General features: G+C 39.2%; 1 protein-coding gene across 1 annotated transcript in view; it reads right to left on the reverse strand.

The window, feature by feature from the left end:
- Positions 1–12,645: 12,645 nt before the first annotated feature.
- OSBP (oxysterol binding protein) overlaps positions 12,646–21,474 on the reverse strand; it is a 39,226-nt gene continuing 30,397 nt past the window's right edge. Inside the window, exons 10-14 of the mRNA XM_077116118.1 lie at positions 18,067–18,170; positions 16,875–16,970; positions 16,013–16,194; positions 15,001–15,221; positions 12,646–14,909 (exon numbers count right to left, since the gene is read on the reverse strand). Of these exons, the coding sequence (XP_076972233.1) occupies positions 14,767–14,909; positions 15,001–15,221; positions 16,013–16,194; positions 16,875–16,970; positions 18,067–18,170 (746 nt within the window). The 3' untranslated portion in view covers positions 12,646–14,766. The remainder of the gene's footprint in view (positions 14,910–15,000; positions 15,222–16,012; positions 16,195–16,874; positions 16,971–18,066; positions 18,171–21,474) is intronic.

The following is a 21,474-nucleotide window of genomic DNA, read 5'->3' on the forward strand; positions in this document are numbered from 1 at the left end:
GAACACTCAGCATCTGCTTTTGTGTATGATTTAATCTAATTCCAATCCACAAATCCAAATCCCGCAGGAGCGGAAGGGGAGGTGGCGGTGCGGATAGAAGTGGAATGATTAAGTTACTTGGCAGCTGAATATAGATATGTTAAAAAAAAAAAAAAGCAGGCGCGCCCTTCCTTCATTTGGAAGCTCCCTTGGCAAACATGAACGCTCTGTCCTGCAAACCTAGCAGAAGGAGGAGAAGCTGCCTTTTTATCCACCCACCGACACACGACACACACAAACGCGCGCGCGCGTTCCTTTACCCTTAACCCAAGGTGCACGGGGTTGGACGCCATGCTTTAGGGGTTAAAAGTATCAGACTGCCCCTTCCTCCGAGTAGGCACCACTTCGCAGTTCCCTGTCCCCCGCCAGGTGCCCATCTCTAAAGGACGTTCAAAGAAGACCAGCTGAGACCATCTGGGGCTCAGGCTTTTTGTAGCCGAAGCCGCCGCTTGCCTGCGCTTACCGCGCACCGCCCCCGGGCGCACCTCGCCTGCCTGGCCTCGGCGCACGCGCTCTACCTGTGCTAACTAAACCCATTCCCCCCTCCATACTTGTCACCACCACAGGCCACTGTTTGCATTTTACAGATCCTGCCACGCCCTTTCAGTTCTCGGTGCTGTTCTAACTGCAGTGCCACCTCCCTTTCACTCCTCCCTCCTCCTGCCATTCTCTCTCGGCAGTTTCCTATTACCTCCTCTTTTACCTCCCTCTTGAGAGCCGTTCAACCGATGCTTTCATAGAGGAATATTCAAGTGCTTTGGAGGCACTGACGAATTACTAGAAAGGGGGCAAAGTAACGCCTCGCAAGGAAAAAAAAGAAAGCATTAGAACTGTGCCTTGAAAGATAAGTAGGAGTTTGCTGGGGATGTACTTGCTGGGGCACCAAATACTTCGGACAGGGATTCCCCCTCTCCTCTTGAAGGTGGAAACTGGAAAGAGTTTGCCTTTTCAGGGCAAAGGCCCAATATTTCCTATGGCGCCCACCTGTACGGTGCCGAAGTGGCTGACCTTTGCTCAAAACGCTTTTTCCTCCTGAGTAATAATGACAAAAACACCCCCTCCCCCTTAAATGCGAGTGATAGTTTAAAGCACGCTGACATGTATCATGCAAAGTTCGAACTGCCCAACCTGTTAGTAAAACCATTTTGATTTTCTTCGTTTTGATCATCACTGAATTTTCAAGAGTCCCTTATCAAAATGCATCCTTCCATTCCAGAACCCTTTGGCATAAAGCTCCCTATCAACTAGTATCTTGACACAGCTTAATAGAAAGCCTGGTGGGTGTGGGTAAATCGAAAAACAGTAGCTCTCCATTTTGTATTCCACCACACCTTAATTCTTCGAATGCAAGGACTAATCTTATTTCCCTTTTCCCCAGGGCCCAGCCTGACACCAGGCCAAAAAGAAGGCACTGTCTAAACACGTCATCTATTATTGCACTGTCCAAAATGGAGTGGCAATCTTCACAAGGTTTCTTTTTTTTTTTTAATTTTTTATTTATTAAAAAAAATTACAAGAAACAAACATTCCCAACACATACACTCAGCAATTCACAATATCATCACATAGTTGCATATTCATCATCATGATCATTTCCCAGAACATTAGCATCAATTCAGAAAAAGAAATAAAAAGACAACAGAAAAAAATAACAAACAGAAAAAAAAAATTTTTACAGGCCATACCCCTTACTGATCCCTTTCATTGATCACTAGCATTTCAAACTAAATCTATTTTTTAACATTTGTTCCCCCTATTATTTATTTTTATTCCATATGTTCTACCCGCCTGTTGACAAGGTAGAAAAAAGGAGCATCAGACACAAGATTTTCACAATCACACAGCCACATTGTGAAAGGTATATCATTATACAATCATCATCAAGAAACATGGCTACTGGAACACAGCTCTACATTTTCAGGCAGTTCCCTCCAGCCTCTCCTTTACATCTTCAATAACAAGGTGATATCTACTCAATGCATAAGAATAACCTCCAGGATAACCTCTCGACTCTGTTTGGAATCTCTCAGCCATTGACACTTTCTCTCATTTCACTCTTCCCTCTTTTGGTCGAGAAGCTTTTCTCAATCCCTTGATGCTGGGTCTCAGCTCATTCTAGAGTTTTTCTCAATCCCTTGATGCTGAATCTCAGCTCATTCTGGGATTTCTGTCCCATGCTGCCAGAAAGATCCACACCCCTGGTAGTCATGTCCCACGTAGGCAGGGGGAGGGTGGTGAGTCTGCTTGCTGTGTTGGCTAGAGAGAGAGGCCACATCTGAGCAACAAAAGAGGTTCTCTTGGGGGTGACTCTTAGGCTTAATTTTAAGTAGGCTTGACCTATCTCTTGTGGGGTTAAGTTTCATATGAACAAACCCCAAGACTGGGGGCTCAGCCTATAGCTTTGGTTGTCCACACTGCTTGTGAAAATATCAAGAATTCAACTTGGAGAAGTTGAGTTTTCCCCCGTTCTCACTATTCCCTGAAGGGGACTTTGCAAATACTTTCCCACTCACTGATCAAATCACTCTGGGATTCATCAGGGCATCACCTGGACAAACCAACAAAATCTCATGTCCCGTACAAAGTTTCATGTACTTAAGGTGTTCAATCAACTATCTACATAAGTTATATTAGGAGATGCACTAGTCAAAGTATAGATTTGTACCAAATAAACATTTTTTGCTTTAGTCTCACACATTAGTTGAAATTTTAAAATATTAAGTATCATCTATTTTCAGCACACTGCAGTAATGACATTCTTTTGTTCTTACTCATGCAAAAACTTTTTTTTAATTTGTACATTTAGTCACTATCATTGTACACTCTAGGCATTCCTAGATCACACCATCTCAATCTTTATCGTCTATCTTTCTTTGTGATTTCATTTATGCCCCAGCCCTCCTCCCTCTATCATTCTCATATGCAGCTTCATTCAGTGTTTTAACATAATTGTGTTACAGTTAGGTAATATTGTGCTGTCCATTTCTGAGTTTTTATATTCAGTCCTGTTGCACAATCTGTATCTCTTCAGCTCCAATTACCCAATATCTTACCCTATTTCTATCTCCTGATGGTCTCTGTTACCAAGGAAATATTCTAAGTTTATTCACTAATGTCAGTTCATATCAGTGAGACCATACAGTATTTGTCCTTTTTTTTCTGGCTAATCACACTCAGCATAATGTCCTTAAGGTCCATTCATGTTGTTACACACTTCATAACTTTATTCCGTCTTACAGCTGCATAATGTTCCATCTTATGTAAATGTCACAGTTTGTTTAGCCAACTGTCTGTTGATGGACATTTTGGCTGTTTCCATCTCTTGGTAATTGTTAACAATGCTGCTATAAACATTGGTGTGTAACTGTCCATTTGTGTCCTTGGCCTTGTGTCCTTTGAGTAGAGACAGCATATAGATGGGTCCTGTTTTTAATCCATTCTGCCAGACTATGTCTTTTGATTGGAGAGTTTAATTCATTAACATTCAGTGTTATTACTGCATGGGTAGTACTTTCTTCTACTATTTTGTCTTCTGGATCTTATATGTCATATCTAATTTTCCTTCTTTTTACCTTTATTCATAGTCTTCCTTTCTACACTCTTCTCCACACCTCTCTCTTCTTTGTATCTGTCTCCAGTGTTCTTGCAGAGCTGGTCTCTGGGTCACAAATTCTCTCAGTGATTTTTTGTCTGAAAATGTTTTAATTTCTCCCTCATTTTTTGAAGGACAATTTTGCTGGATATAGAATTCTTGGTAGGCAGTTTTTCTCTTTTAATAATTTAAATATATCATCCCACTGTCTTCTCGCCTCCATGGTTTCTGCTGAGAGATCTGCGCATAGTCTTATTGGGCTTCCCTTGTATGTGATGGATTGCTTTTCTCTTGCTGCTTTCAAGATCCTCTCTTCCTCTTTGACCTCTGACATTCTGATTATTAAATGTCTTGGAGTATGTCTATTTGGATCTATTCTCTTTGGGGTATGCTGCACTTCTTGGATCTGTAATTTTAAGTCTTTCATAAGAGTTGGGAAATTTTCAGTGATAATTTCCTCCATTAGTTTTTCTCCTCCTTTTCTCTTCTCTTCTCCTTCTGGGACACCCACAACACATATATTCGTGTGCTTCATATTGTCTTTCAATTCCCTGAGTCCCTGCTCATATTTTTCCATTTTTTTTTCCCTAGAGTTTCTGTTTCTTGCTGGATACAAGGTTTCTTTTTTTATTATTAGGATCCAGTCCAGAGTCTCTGATTGCTCTTCCGCCCCTGTCCCAAATCAGGATGGATAACTCCGGAAAGTCTGAAGATAGGTGGGATAGCTGATTCCTGGGGTTTTTTCACATAAATCCTGAGAGCGGTGGTGTGTGTGGTGATAGTGGGAACAAATCAGCTAAAGGATGCAGCACGTTTGTGAACTGCGAGACGTTGGGGATCAGAAGCCGTGCCAGTCCGAAATCCAGTACATTCTGACTACACTTTCTGAGCATCTTTACACTGTGAGCGATGTAAAGAGCGATGCGAGAACATGATGTACAATAGTGGTTTGTGACTTAACAAATAAAACTGCAGGGCAGTTTTCAAAATAAACCCAGTTAATTTTGAATTTCAGATAAACAACGAATGCTCTTCTAGTATAGGTATGCTCCATGCAGTATTTAGACATACATTTTAAAATATTCATTGTTTCTCTGAAATTCAAATTTAATTGGGCGTGCTGCATTTTATCTGGTAGCTAGTGGAGACGTAAACCAGAAAAGGTTACTTTTAAACCACCAAGACTAGTCCTCCGCAAACCAGTTGGACACAGCCTTCCTCGCATGCTTCCGAGGAATTCTTTGGCGGAGCGAAGGCGGGGCTCTCAGCATCCCTCGCAAGCGGGCGTCCTGGACTTGGCAGCCCCGCGCCGGACAGACGGTGGCGGCTCCGCAGCCGCCAGACACCGCTGCGGAGCCCGAGCGCACCCTCCGCTTTGACCTTATGAGAAAGGTTCTTCCCCCGCAGCTACCTGGAATGTCCACGGAAACAGGAATGAAAGGAGAGAGAGCAGGGAATGATCAAGAGGAAAGGGAGCATCGTGTCGGGAGAGCGCAGTCACAGGACCCAGGTCCAAGATTAGGGAAGGAATGCTGGCCTCATACCAAGTAGTTGTTAAAGCAGCGACATAAATGCACTTTCGGTCTTCGTTTTCCCTTTGCCTTCACCCTCAGGAGCAAAAAAAAAAGGTGGGGGGTAGGGGGAGGAGAGCTTCCATATTCAGTCATGTACTATATCACCCATAGGGGATAAGAACCCAAATGATAGCCACCTCAGCGTCCCTTTTTGGAAGCCCTTAAATAAGCACTGTGAACAGATACTTCCAGGATCCTGCCAGGCCAGGGCTCTTAAAAGGCTGAGATTTAAAGAGCACTGACAGAAACCAAAGTGGACCCTGAGATCTTTAGTCTAAACTTATCCCAACTGAGCTATTTAGGTGATGCTTGACAAAGAATCATAATGGAATAATATGCGTTCTGTAATTTTATTAATATTCATATTCAGCTGTGGTAGGCAAGTTACAATGACAGAGATGATGAGGCAAATTCGTGTTTACAAACTAGATGTGATGAATAATTTTGATTTCCCAGTTTTTAAAAACTGCCCTGCACCACTCTCTATCTAAGCCCAACTCTGCAAGTGAAATCATTGCCCTCTCCCCCTAAGTGGGATATGACATGCAGGGGTGAAAGTCTCCCTACCAGCGTGGGAGATGACTCCCAGGGATGAGTCTGACCCTGGCACCGTGGGATCAACAATGCCATCCTGACCAAAAGAGGGAAAAGAAGTGCAACTAATAAGGTATCAGTGGCTCAGGACAGTTCAAATAGAGTCAAGAGGCTACTCTCAAGCTTCAATTAGACATTGCTATCTATCGTAACTTGCCAACCCCCAACCAAAACCATTCCTGCCAATCCTAAAGAACACCTAGGGCAATATATAAGATTCTACAAAGGTTTGATGCACTAGGGTACCTTTCCAGAAACCTATAACCTCCAGATGGGTCCCTGGACCAGAGAAGTCCTGAAACCTAGAGGGCCCAGCCTATCCAGAACATCAGTTAGTTTCATCCCCCTATTCCTTATTATTGACAGCCCCTTCCAAAATGAAAAAATTACAATGGCCATGGCCCAAATACCCCCTAAAGACTGGGAGAAAGAGCAAAGGTGATGGTGTAGTTATACAGAGAAAGTAGGGTTTAACAAACAAATGTGATTGTTGAATCATTAAATTGATATTTCTTTTAGTCTCCAGTATCTTAGAGCAGCTAGAATTAAAAAAAGAAAATTGTGGAATTGTTACTCATACCAAACTCTGAAATCTGTTCTACGACTAATTGTGCTATGCTTTGAAATTAATTGCTTTTTTGTATATGTTATGTTTCACAAAAAAAAAAAAGAGAGAGAGAGAGAAAAAGTCGATGGCAATGATAAAAAAAATTTATTCCTTCTAGCCTCCTACATTCTGGAGCAGCTAGAAGAAAAAATCTGGGAGGACTGTGCTGGTTTGAAAGGATGTATGTCCCCTAGAAAAGCCATGCTTTAATCTAAATCCCATTTCGTAAAGGCAGAATAATCCCCATTCAATACTGTATGTTTGAATCTGTAATTAGATAATCTCCCTAGAGATGTGATTATATCAAGAGTGGTTAAGATGGATTAGGTGATGACATGTCTCCACCCATTTGGGTAGATTTTGATTAGTTTCTGAAGTCCTATAAAAGAGGAAACAGTTTGGGGACGGGAGAGATTGAGAGAGAGCAGAGCAGAATGGCATAGCCACAAGAAGTAGAGTCCACCAGCCAGCAACCTTTGGAGATGAAGAAGGAAATTGCCTCCCCAGGAGCTTCAAGAAACAGGAAGCCAGGAGAAGAAGCTAGCAGATGACGCCATGTTCACCATGTGCCCTTCCAGATGAGAGAGGAACCCTGACTGTGTTCACCATGTGCCTTACCAGATGAGAGAGAAACTCTGAACTTCATCGGCCTTCTTGAATCAAGGTATCTTTCCCTGGATCCCTTTGATTGGACATTTCTATAGATTTGTTGTAATTGGGACATTTTCTCAGCCTTAGAACTGTACACTAGCAACTTATTAAATTCCTCTTTTTAAAAGCCATTGCGTTTCTGGTATATTGCATTCTGGCAGCTAGGGAACTAGAACAGGATGGTATGGTAGTCCATGACAAACTCTGGGATCCGTCCTGTGGCTGCTTGTTGAGGAGTGCTTTGGAAACTATTGTTTTTTTCTTTCTGTACTTTGTATATATATCATACAATTTTTAAAAGTTAAAAAAAAATTTCTAAGTGTCACCCCCAGAGAATTACTTTTGTTGCTCAGAAGTGGTCTCTCTCTTTCTCTAAGCTGAAACAGCAAGTGAACTCATTGCCCTCCCCCTCTACGTGGGCACAACTCCCAGGGTTGTAAACCTTTCTGGCAACGTGGGGCAGAAATCCTGGGATAAGCAGAGACTCAGCACCAAGGGATTGAGAAAATCTTCTCCACCAAAAAGGGTAAGAAAATGAGACAAAATTAAGTGTCAGTGGCTGAGAGATTTCAAACAGAGTTGAGAGGTTATCCTGGAGGTTATTCTTATGCAATATATGGATACACCTTTTAAATTTATGGTATATCGAAGTGGCTAGAGGGAAGTACCTGGAACTTGTAGAGCTGTGTTCCAGTAGCCATGTTTCTTGAAGATGATTGCATAATTATATAGCTTTCACAATGTGACTGTGTGATTGTGAAAACCTGTGTCTGATTCTCCTTTTATCTAGGGTAAGGACAGATGAGTAAAAAATATGGATAAAAAATAAATAATAGGGGGAACAAAGGTTAAAATAAATGGAGTAGATTGAAATACTAGTGGTCAAGAGAGGGAGGCGTAAGTGGAATGGTATGTGTAAGCTTTTTCTTTTTTCTTTTGCTGGGGTGATGTAAATTTTCAAAAAAATGATCATGGTGATGATACACAACTATGTGATACTATTGTGAGCCACTGATTGTACACCATGTATAGACTGTTTGTATGTTTGTTTGTTAAGGTTTGAGAATAAAAAAAAAAGATTCTACAAAAAGGTTCCATGCACTAGGGCAACTTTCCAGAAACCTACAACAACTTCCAGATGGGTCCCTGGGCCAGATAATTCCTGAAATAGGTCAGTCACTCCAGAACATCAACTAGTTCCATTCCCCTATCCAATATTATCAACAGCCTCTTCCAACATGAAAGCGTCAGGATGGGCATAGCCCAAATATCCCTAAAGAGTGGGCGGAAGATCAAAAGTGATGATGGGGTTATACAGAGAAGGTAGGGTTTAAAAACAAGTATGACTGCCGAATTATTATATTAATATTTCTTTTAGTTTCCAGTCCCTTAAAGCAGCTAGAATTAAAACCTAAAATGGTGGATCTGTAATCCATACCTGAAGCCACAAACTCTGAAATCTGTTCTACAACTAATTGTTGCAAAGTGCTTTGAAATTCATTGCTTTTTTGTATATATGTTATTTTGCACAAAAAAGAAAAAAAAATATTTCTCCTAACCTCCAGTGTTTGGAGTAGCTATGATAAATCTACTTGTTGAAGTGTATGTTGAAAATCATTGCCTTTTCTTTCTTTTCTTTGTATACATGTTATATTTAACAATAAAAATTGTTTTTGTAAAAAAACTGCCCTGCAATTTACCTATCTCATTCAAAATAAATTATTTTCTTTTCTCATTATATGGACTTATTTCATTCTTTTTAACCCATGAACCCTATCAGACTACATGGATATAACACAATGTATTAAGTCAAATTCCTGATGATGGACATTTAGATTTTAAAATGTTTTTTTAATTATTAAAATCAATAGTGTATTGAATAACTTTTTGTATATATTTGTTGTTCTTATGAGAAGGGTTCTGTAGCATAAATTGAAAAACAGATTTTCAATGTTAAATGATATGAACATCTTGGTAGTTCTTCATATGTTAATATACATATTCTCAAAAAATGGAATTGGCTCAGATCTGTCTCAAACTCAGAGAAGTCCCATTTTAATGATACATCCTAAGATGCCACCTTTATTCCACCTCTACCTCCCATTTTATAATTTTGCATCCTTTGCATTTGTTCACTTAAAAAAAAGGTTTTTAATAAATTCCTTAAGATCATTGAGGTAAAATAAAATAATTTAGTGCCTCAGAATCACTTGATTAATAGGTAAATGCAGGTTTTTTATGACTTGAAAGGAAAATGACTTTAGTATTCATAAACAATGGACAAAATGCCTGATGATTCTAGATTGCCCTTCTCTTAAATCATAAGAGTACTGTTAAGATTAATGGTGTGGAGCTGTTACCTAAACTAGATGGCTTCAAACAATTCTCCACACTCAAGAGGCTATCATTTGTTTAGCCTAAACTTCACCTTTTTATTTTCCATTTAGAATTAAAATGGCTCCCAAGATCTCCTCCCCACCAAATACCCTGCCTAATTCCTGTCAATATGATGAATTTTACTCCTGTGAACAGGCTTTATCATATAATGCAGCTGACTTTAAAATAGAGTATCTGGATTTTCTAATCACATGAGCCTTTTAAAAGCAGTTTTCCCCGGTTGGTCACACAAGAGGAAGTCAGAGATTTGAAGTGTGCCGCCTTGCTGGCTTAGAGATGAGGCATCCACATGGCAAGGAATGTGCAGTTTCTGGGAACCGAGAGCCAGTTCCCAGCTGACAGCAGTGTGGAAATAGGGACCTGTGTCCTACAGCTGCAAGAAACTAAATTCTGCCAACAAGAGTGAGGTTGGCAGATTTTCCACCAGTGCCTCCAGATGAGAAATTAATCTAGTGGTCATCCTGATTTCAGCCTGTGATACCCTGAGCAAAGAATTCAGCCATGCTTGTGGGACTTATGAAGCACAGAACTGTGAGCTAATAACTGGATGTTTTTTAAGCCACTGACATTATGGTAGTAAGTTATGCAGTAATGGAAAGTTAACACAGTAATATAAATTTGCCCTAGGTTTGGTATCTTGATGACAAAAGGTGGATTTAAAGCCCAGTTCTGGTCACTTTTTTGTCTATGATCTTGGACAAAAAGTTCCTTTTTACTCAAAAATATAAATTATTGCACTAGCTTTAGCCCTAAAAAATCAGATTCTCTGCAGATGAGGTCCAAGTATCATGTTTTTAAAGTTTGCCAGGTGATTTTAACATGGAGCCTCTCATACTATTCCTTAGTTTTCAAAAAAATGTGGCTATCATATATAGGATACACCTTTTTTTTTTTTTTTTACTGCTTACATGACCCCTCAAGCACCTCCAAATCAAAACTCATCTTGCTCTCCAATCTTATCTAAGCCACCATCTTCCACCTAAGAATTCCAAGCCAGAAAAATACAAATTCCTTCTTCTACTCTCCATCAGTATTCACACCCAAGTCCTTTTATTTTACTTCAAGTAACTTCTCCTAATCTAGACGTCTTTTCAAACACCCTACAAGTTAGTTACCCCTTTACAATGCTTTTACATCACTTATCAAACAAGATTGTAACCGCTTGTTTATCTGAGTTCTTTCTTGCTGTTTGATCCTCAATGTATGGTACATAACAGGTTCCAAGTAAATGTTGAATGAATTAATGATACTCCTAGCCATATCTCAGAGCCAAATCGGTCATTAGAGTAGCCTGTAAAAATCACTTGGCCAAGCTCTGAGCTCCTTGGTTTCTTGCCTTTACGGATGTCTCATCAGGCCATCACATCTCCTTTCCCTGAGAGAATAATATAAACCAAAGAATGGAGCTGCCAAGCACTTGACCTGAAAAGATAGTAGGGAAGAGAGCCTGAGGGAAAGTGTAACCATAGATTATAAATTCTGGAAGGCCGATGAGAGGTGTAAAATTCTTTCCACAGAGCAAGATAGAGTTATCGGTTAAAAGCTTTATAAACTTTTAGAAGCAACCTCTGAATTTTGACAATAATTTTAGAGTTTCACAAGGTACACACTTATATATATAGTGGGCAAATTCCAAAGATATTTTCAACGTCCATCTCCTTTTAGGACTACATTATTGATTGGTTCTCCCTCATCTTGCTTAAATTTGAACAAGCCCCTGAAATTACAAGTTTAACATTTTTGTGGGACTTCAGAGGTCTCTTAGTTAAGTTATAATTTTGCCAAGTCAATTTTAAATCACAAGTGCATATGTAGACACCGTAGGACCCATATTCCTAGCACATGGTCCATCAAAGGCCCCAAGGAGGGATTAAAATTCCAGCTACCTTTGACTCTCCCAATGGAGGAAATTTTATGTCACAGTGATATTTAGGATTGCAGGATGCATTTCTCACAAACATCAAGGTCCTATCAGTGATTTTTAGTTTGCCAGAAAAAAACATGCTGAAACTTAACCATTAAGTCTAGCTTTGGGAATCGGGTAAATGACTTGAAGAGATGACTGGCTTTCCCAAGATCTAGGCTAGGAAAATATGCTGCGACCACACAGCTACTATTTTTGGACTGGAGTGTCTTGAGAAATCAAGGAGCCTGGAGGCTGAACTTCAAGGATGCTCCTTCCTTCAGGTACCCCCCACCCCAAATAAAAAAGAAAAAACACTGTACCCTATCTACATTAATAAGTCTCTGGAAAAAGAGAATGTATTTCAGCATGGTATATATAATTCTAGAGGAATCTACTTAACTATCAGCTGCCTCCCAGTCCAAAGAGTTTCTCTGAGAGCACAGGATTGCAGGGGTCACAAACTCTGAGGTTCAGTAAACCCAGCTTTGAATTCCAACACTGCAACTAACCAGTCAGCTATGTGACCTTGAGAACATTTGTCTAAATTAGGTAATTTCCTTTGGGCAGCTTTCTTCATCTGCAAAGTGATCATAACATTTCCATCTTAAAATTGTTCCAGTGTAAAGCAGACAATGTTCAAAGCTCCTACCTCAGTACCCTGTGCACAGGAGCAGATGCAGAGTAAATGTGGCCCTCCCACAGGGTAGGAGTGGCTTCGCTTCGTTTCTGCAGGGTCTCTAGGTCCCTTGGTTATGTTGCACATCCCTTCCCTGAAACTGAACTACATGAAGAAAATCTAAATAAGCATTTTTCACTGTTGTTACTCCTCTCAAAGGTCTTCAAATCAAAACTCAATTGCTTCTGCTTCAAAAAAAACCAGAATTTGAGCCCCTATATGAAGCAGCTAAGAATCTGAGAGTCTTAACAGGGTAAGAAAAATTTAATTCATTAAGAAAAACTTGTTTTTGAGGTGAAGAAGGCTCAATATCAGAGAACTCGAAGCTATCTCCCTTTACCAAGGTGGGACATTGATGATTACATTATATAGAAGCAGTAGGGATCGTTAAAACTATTTTTCAGGTCATTTGTCCTACAGAATGGCATTGAACAGTTAAAACATCTGAAATCTGTGCCCAGTTTAATTTTCAGATCTACTCATCTCTTTCAATTCTCATGAAGACCAGGACTCCCAGATTCCCAAGCAATAGGCCACAACACTCCATTCCCACCGCCATCTCCACTTCTCGCCTAGAAGGAGTAGAAGCGAACAAGACAAACAATGGGACTTTTTAAAAATTATTTAATTTAGTAGTTTTCTTGGAAAAAAAGCAATAAGGCAAAAAAACTGAAAATATATATAGTTTTGTTTTGTTTTGATGTGACTTTATTCCACCTGAAGAACTTGAAGCTTCTTCCATTAGCAGGAATTGATTGGAGATCAAGCCAGAAATGTAGTGCAAATGGTGGAGGAAGAACATGGGGATAAAGCCGGAAAGTTCAATTCAGTTGAGGAATTCCTACTCTGTCTAAAGTCCCCTGATTAGGTCACAGCTTTTATTGAAAGAAGCCCTGGCAAACTCCCTTGCTTGTATTGGGAACAGGGTTCTTGGGAAGAAATTCCCCAGCAGTTGCCCCTCTCTCTTGCCCATCACAGCTAGGAAGGTGGGGAAGGAATAAGAGAACTCATTTACCCAGTATACATCCAATTTCCCTGGTGGAATGGCTTCCTTTGGAATGATATTTCCCCCAAGGACCCACCCTGGCTGAGGCTCAGCAGTTAAGGAACAGAAACCAAAATAAAAAAAAACATACAAGGAAGGCACCTCAATTTGTGATCCTCAACCAAGGGCGGGTGGCAGAGGGGTTAGATTTCAGAAGAAGACAACTAAAACTAACACAGAATGAAAAAAAAAAAAGAAGGAAGCCAGGACCAGAGGAAGCAGTTCTCTTATCCACTCCACACGATAGTGCTTTCAGCCCCAAATCCTGGGAAGAACATTCTTTTGGGATTCAACCTGTATGCTGTGATTTGGACAGAGGCAGAATTCAACTAGAAATCACCCTCCTGGCCTTCTATCCATATTCTTCCTAACAAAAGAAGGAAAAGAGGCAGAAAGGGGTTAGGATTTCATTTTCGAGAGTCAGGTAATTAGGAGAGCAGAGTTTAGACAGCAGTGGGCATCCCATAATACAAACATGGACAACACCCCTGTTCAGTAACTGCCATGTGTGATCCTGATCAGGTTTGAAATCTGTCTGCCCCTAATATGGAAAGCAGAGGAGCTCCAAACCACATCAATACATGTCCAACACAGAGAGTCCCAGGGAGACAAGTGATAGCCGAAAAACAAGATTCTTAATGAAAGGGATGAAAATCAAACAAAAAAATTAGATCTTTCTCTACATATATATAATATACAGATATATAACACATTATTCCAGAGGTGGCTCCAGTCCACAGGCCTTGAGAGATGGTGAAAACTTTTATTCCAAATTAACTCCTTCTCTCAAATTCTGAAGTATGTCAGAATGGGACAAGCAATGTTTTGTTCAACACTGGGACACAGACCCACATTGCTCTTATGCCAGGAGAGAGAAGGGAAGCTAGAAAGGCAATGAAGGATGGGGTAAGAAGGAATTGGGAAAGTAAAAGTGGCTAGCAGTCTTTTTCCATTCTGCCTTGAGGTCTCAGAAGTTCTCCACCTGATGAAGTCCATAAAATCCCTTTATGAGGATAATGCAACCCTCCCAAAATCCACAAAACAGGCCTCCAGTTGCCGTCAAGGGAGATGAAGAACAGAAGGGTGATAGAAACTTCCAAGAATGTAACTCTGAATATTCAGAAATACAGAAATTCCATTACTGCAGTTATTTATGCTCGAGTACCCCATTAAACCTACCCCATTTGTGAACACATTTCATAACGTTCTACCTAAGCTCCACTGCAACCATTTCGATGCTCTGTTGGTAAAAGGAATTTCCAAAATCAGCTCTTGCTCTGAACAGCACCAAAATGCCCCTGAATCATAATCTTATATAAATCTTGGCTGAACAGAATACTACAGGGGAAGGGTTAATAGCATCATCATCAATGGGGACAGAGAGAGAAAGGAAGAGCCAAGAATACTTGATTTTGCAGTTGTGGAAAAACACTAACTTTTAGCCACTAAACCTCTCCCTTACAAACACACGTATCTAGTACATCGATTTCAGTTTCAATCAGCTAAGGCAACCAGCCAATCACCACCACTGATGTCTGCTTCTGGTGATTGATTTGGAAAAAATGATTGGTTAAGACAGACAAACTTGAGGAAAGCACTCGGTAAGAAAGTCACAACTGCCAGCTTTCCAGCACATCCTCTGTCCTCTTCTCCTTTGGATCCTCCTCCTATTTACTACTGCCATTTCAGAAAATGTCCGGGCATGAGTTCCAGTCCTGTCTTTCTTTACACTCCCAGTATCCTCCCCTATAAATATGGGTTAACTCCTTGGTAACAGGGTCCTTCTTCCGCTCAAACCACAGTGCTTTATAGGGATCATAGGGTGTGCCTAAAAGGGAGAGAGAGGGAAAACAGAATCAGAACTGAAAACACAATGGCATTCTCTACACATCAAGACATAGAGTAGAAGGGTTTATTACCATCCTCTGTAGCTTTCATAGCTTCAGCTTCTCGCTTCTTTCTGGAAAGTCTTTGTTTTTCCTCCAGGCGCTGCTTCTCAGCATTTGCTTCATCCCAGCGCCCGTTTTCCATCAGTCTCTGGTCTGGCCGCAACCGGCTGTCTGTGGGGGCGGTGCCACCTTCCCAAGCATTGAGAGTTAGAGCAAGTTCTGAGAAGTAGTACATGTTTTCTGCATTCTTCCTAAAAGTAAAAGATGAAAAAGAGAAAGGGTAACTCTAAAGCAAGACCCTAGTTAAGGAACAAATGCATATAATGCCAAAAGAATACATCACCAAGGCTGTCTTACAACTGGAAAGAATCTAGGACCATGTCAGATACCCGTAACTGAGAGATCCAAACTAGAACCTTCCCTGTCCCCTCCCTAGCATCCTCAATTTGATACAGCTTTCTGGGTTTGTGGTACATGCACTAGAAATTATCTACATTCATTAGAAAGAATGAAACATTCTATAAATGAAAATTCCTTATTCCTGCTTTCTTTGCTCTCCTTATATCTCTTTCTGGGATAATCTTGGAAGGTTGAACAATATTGGTTGATGACAGGAGACAAATGGTCTCCATCTTAAACTGATTGTAAAGTCCCGTATGTTGTCTCAGGGACTTTTATACTGCTGCTGGGCCTTTGGGCTAAACAATTAACAAAGGGATGGTACTTTTCTCATCTGAATAGTTTTACTCCAGATTGTGAAAAAAAAAAAAAAACCTTTAGAATCACATTCTAAAGCCCTTTAGAAAGCAACAGATATTTTTTTGGCAGATGTGGTTTGATTAGTTTGAACTTTCTTGAAACCAGGCATGATATAACTCAAATGATAAAGTGACAACTTTCAAATAATGTCTCCAAAGGTTCTGGTTTCCCTTGCTTGATCTCTCTCATAATTAAATGGGAAGGAAGGCAAAAATGCCATCGATCCTGCTCCAAGGTCAAGGTTGAAGCCAAGTTTGGATATCATGCATTTACAGATACTCACGGTAAAGGATTCCTCTTCCATAGCATCACCCTGCTTTCCTCTGCTTCATGGCCTCTCTGCCGAGCATCACCCCCATTTTCCCCAATGGCTGGCTGTACTTTGAAACAATCCATTTTCTCATCCCATGTGCCCAGAAGGGCAAAGTGAACTTTTCCTGTTGGATCTGTTACTTCCCCTGTCACCTACAAGGATGGAGAGCAGGGCTTTGGAGTGCAGAATTTACTGTGGGTCAGCTTACCGGATTGTTCTTGAAACCAAAGTCTCAGCACAAATACTGACTAAATCCCATTATAACAAACATTGTGGAGCTATCCAAATTACTCTTTTTCTTGCATTGTCATGAGAAGAGGGTTTCATTATCATTTTGTTATACAGGGATTTTTACTGAATGATATATGTAGGAAAAGCATCTAATAAGTACACAGAATTAAGATATTTTCTTCAGAAGTAGGAGAGAGTCACAACAGATTTAAATTCCCAGCTCTTCTTCATTCACCCACAGAAACTCATGGCACAATTCCACTGCAGTGGTTACACACAATTCTCCCTCATACCCCACAGGGCTAAGGTGCCCATGTGCCTTCTTCCTACAATTCTTTAATCAGTCCTCACTCTGTATTTCCTATTTTCAATCTCTTATTGTTCTTAATTTTTACTTCCATATTTTTGTCTTTCCCCCAAAAAAGAAGGGCTTGGTTTAGTGATATAATTTATAGTTTCTTGTCTTGCTAACTACTGCTTCACCTCTAATTTTTAAATTACCATATTTAGGATATATTTACACACACACAGCAGCCCCAAAGGAGTTGCTTTCTAAGGGACATGGACTAAGTGAAAAAATGTAAACTCTAATTTTCCTTACCTTCCTTGCTACATCTCGTGAGAAGTAGCTATAAGGAACAAACTTGAGATTGCACTTGTCTCCAGTCTTGTGATTCACAATATCAATTTCACCAGACTAGAAAATGAAAAGAAACATGGATTAGTTTTATTAAGCCTGGATGACTTTAAATACCAAATCCCAAGCCTCATAAAATCTTATAGTCCAGAATTCCCTCACTTAAAATTCAGATCTCTGTCAACCTTGGAGATACTGTGGAATCCTTTTATAACCTTCGTATTCCAGGTTAGGATTAAGAACAAATTCTCTTTCTTGTTTTGTTTTTAAACAAAACACCATACATACCACATACAAAAATCTACTCAAAATGAATCAAAGGTCATGTGTAACATTTTAGGTAACATGACTTGACCTTCAGCACACACAATGAAATTCACATAATCTACCTTTCCATACTAATTCCCTACTAGTCCTCTGAATGCACTCTGTGCTTAAATCAAAGTACTCTACCTACCATTCAGGGGTCTATACAGTGGGCCTAATTTACATACTACAGCCATTTCATTCCCCTTTCTGCCTTTCTAATACCAGCAGACCTTTTAACACTCAGCTCAATTCCCAAGTCTAGTGTGAAGTCTTCCCTGACTGCTCAGAAGACAGCATTCCTCATTTCTCTGAATTTATTGTACCTGTTGTCTTAAGAACAAACTGACAATTAATCAGATAACGTCTTAGGCTATCTTTATACTGGTGTATTAATAAAAGTTTTATTATTATTTTTTAATAAAAGTATTATTAAATTAAATGCTTTTCAGCTGATACACATTAGTCATATATCTCCAATGAGACAATAGCTCCTGAGGGACAAGGCTGCAACTGACTTTTAGCCCCAGGACCTAGCACACTGTCTGACAATAAATGTTTGATGAATAACAAAAGGATGAAAAGTGGGAACCATGTTAATAATTTTCTTATATCCCCCATGGTGTCTAACATAGTTCTAGTAGAGCTGTTGAATGAATATCCTGATTTGGTCATTGATAAATAATTTGTGGTATAGAAACTGGGGGAGGCAGATCCTGCATTCCTTAGGAGAAAGTTATAAGCCAATAACAGCATTCTGGAGTCAGTTCACACGTCCTAAGTACTGCAAAGACGTAGTTAAGGAGGGATTCTTCTGAACTGCAGAAGCACTTTGGGCATGTTTCCTCACCTGATCTATCCACAACTTCCCCACAATAATGTTGTGCACTGTTGTGGTAACTTTTTTCCAAGTGTAGTGGTGCCCAGTTGCATGAAAAATACAGTGGATGGTACCTGAAAGCAGAGAGAGATATACAAATTAAGGCAAATATAAGAAAAATAGTACCAAGCTAGTTAGAAATAACAGTGGATTGACTTCCTTTTATTATATTTCTTACCTAACAAAACAACAACAATTAATCAAAAAGGATTTATAAGCTTCTTAAATGTTGGGAAGATGAATTAAATTTTTTCACTTGACTTTTTAATCTATAAATAAAATATAATGAAATGATGACAAACATTGATAACTGGTATTTTTAGTAGGAAGCTATATATATTCTGCAACTGTCAAAATAAAAAGAAAAGCCAAAACTACAATGTTTTCACCAACTGTGCTTCCAATACCAACTGAAAAATTTATAGGGAGGGATTTATCCCTGGTATGCAAGGTTGGTTCAACATAAGAAAATTAATGGAAGATACCACATTAAAAGAATGAAGGAAAAAACCCTACATGATCATCTCAATCAATGCAGAAAAGGCACCTGAAAAAATACAGCATCCTTTCTTTATAAAAACACCTAGAAGGCTAGGAATAGAAGGAAAGTTCCTCAATATGATAAAGGACATACGAAAAGCCCACAGCAAACATCCTACTTAATGCTAAGACTGAAAGCTTTCCCTCTAAGATCAGGAACAAGACAAGGATGTCCCCTGTCATCAATGTTATTCAATAATGTACTGGAAGTTCTAGCCAGAGAAATTAGGCAAGAAAAAGAAATAAAAGGCATCAAAATTGGAAAGGGAAAAGTAAAATTTTCCCTATTTGCAGATAACATGATGCTATACACAGAAAATCTTGGAAAATCCACAACAAAGTTCCCAGAGCTAATAAACGAATTCAGCAAAGTGGTGGGAGACAAGATCAAAACCCCCAAATCAGTAGTGTTTCTAGCTATGAGCCATTAGAACAAGAAATCCAGAAAAAAATCCATTCACAGTGACAATTAAAAAAATCATATATCTAGCAATAAATCTAACCAAGATGTAAAGGACTGGTGTACAGAAATTTACAAAACACTGCTAAAAGAAAACATGTAACAGTGTGGATGAACCTTGAGGACATTATGCTGAGTGAAATCAGTCAGAAATAAAGGACAAATACTGTATGGTCTCACTAATATGAATAAAAGTAATGAGTGAACTTTGAGAGTTAAAGTTAAGAACATAGGTTATCAGGAGATAGAGATAGAAAGAGGGCCGAGTGTGGACATTTGGTACCAAAGGAATACAGGATGTGCAATAGGACTGACTGTAAAAATTCAAAAATGGGTAGCATAATGCTACCTGTTGGCAGCACAATCATATAATTACAATGAATGAAGCTGAATGTGACTTTGGTTGAGGGAGAAGGGCTGAAGGTACGTATGAAGCCAGAAAGAAAGAGGATAAGGACTGAGATGGTGTAACCTAGGAATGCCTAGAGTGGACAACGATGGTGATTAAATGTACAAAATTAAAAATCATTTTTGCATGAAGGAGAACAAATGAATGTCAACATTACAAGGTACTGAAAATGGGATTGTATACAGGAAAAGGTACAATCAATGCAAGCTAGGGTCTATAGTCAACAGTAATATTGTAATATGCTTCCACTGAATGTAACAAAGACATTATGCCAAAACTAAATGTCAACAAGCGGGGGTGGGGGGAGTATGGAGGAGGGGTATGGATTCCATGTGGAAGAAAAGCAATGTTTTCATATAGATTATGGTGGTGAAGACATGTCTATTTGGTTGGATTTTATGATGCATGAATAAAATTGTTTAAAATGAAAAAAAAAAATCAAACAAACAAAAAAACCCACTTAGGGCTCAAATGGAGACTCTATAAAGGTTTCATGCACTACATTTGCTTTCCTGGAACCTATAATTCCTGAAGAGTTCCTAGGTCAGATAAATCCTGGAACCCAGAGGGACCAGCCTCTCCAAGATTATCAATTACATCCCCCTATCCTTTAGTGTCAACACCCGTTCTCAACATGAAAAAGTTAGAGGAGGCATTGGCTAAAGTTCCCTATAGATTGGGAGAAGGATCAAAGGAGAAGGAGGGGTTCTAAAAGAGAAAACAGGATTTAACAAGCGAGTATGACTGCTGAATCATTATACTGATATTTCTTCTAGCCTCCAATGTTTTAGAGCAACTAGAGGGAAAAACTAGAAGGAAAAATCTGAAATAATGGAATGGTAAAATCTGTTTTTTAATTTACCGTTAAAAAACGGTAAATTTTTTAATGTTATAAAACGTTATAATAAAAATCTGTTCTGTAATGACCTCATGAAGTGTACTTTGAAAATTATTGCTTCTTTTCCCTTCTTTTGTTTGGTGTATGTTATCTTTCACAATAAAAAACGTTAAAAAAAATTGCTAGAAGAAATCAAGAAGACCTAAACAAGTGGAAGGATTTTCTGTGTTCATGGTTTGGAAGATCAACTGTCATTAAAATGTCAATACTACCCAAAGCAATTTATAGATTCGATGCAATCCCAGTCAAAATTTCAACAAACTTTTTTGCAGAACTGGAAAAGCCAAGAAACAAACATATGCTAAGGGTTCCCAAATAGCTAAAGACATCTTGAAAAAAAAACAATGAAGTTGGAGGACTCACACTTTCTGATCTTAAAATGTACTGCACAGTAATCAAAACAGCATGGTACCCTTCTGGAGGTGACTTTTGCTAATCTACCACTTGGAGGGAGATATATTTCTGTACCTAGCCATTGAAATGGTAGAAGAAGAAGAAGAGGTGAAAGGGCAAGGGAAAGGGCTCTTTACTAGTATCTCTATATCTTGAAGACAATTTTAGATTTTAACTATAGGTTTATGTGCATTTTTTGTAAAATACCTGTGTTTATTAAGGGTAAGATTCTTGATTTCAAAACATCTAAGCTTTTTAGATACCTTGAAATGACAATGTATGATAAAAAGTAGAACTAGCTAATTAATGAATTTATAAATATCTTTTTGTTAATAGCATAGAAGTATCTTTGACATGGAATTGTTAAACCACCTCTGAGCAGTATGCATCAGGACTTGTTCATTAGGTTGGCTGCAGAGGGGCAGAAGAAAGTACAGAGGGGAGGGATGTATGGCCATATGTTCATATTTCCATTTTGATCTATCATACATGCACATCTCAGCTGTACCATAGGAAAATGTTAATAACTCAATGGAAAGATATCTTGCTATTATTTTGGTATAGATCTGACAATGAATTCTCTTAGATACATTATACTTTTTGTACTCTTGCTTTATATCTAATTTTAAACTGACTATTAAGTGAATGTAGTATTTGCAACTCTGCCAATATCTATAG

This window comes from Tamandua tetradactyla, chromosome 9 (genome assembly GCF_023851605.1).
Source record: "Tamandua tetradactyla isolate mTamTet1 chromosome 9, mTamTet1.pri, whole genome shotgun sequence".
Classification (NCBI taxonomy): Eukaryota; Metazoa; Chordata; class Mammalia; order Pilosa; family Myrmecophagidae; genus Tamandua; species Tamandua tetradactyla.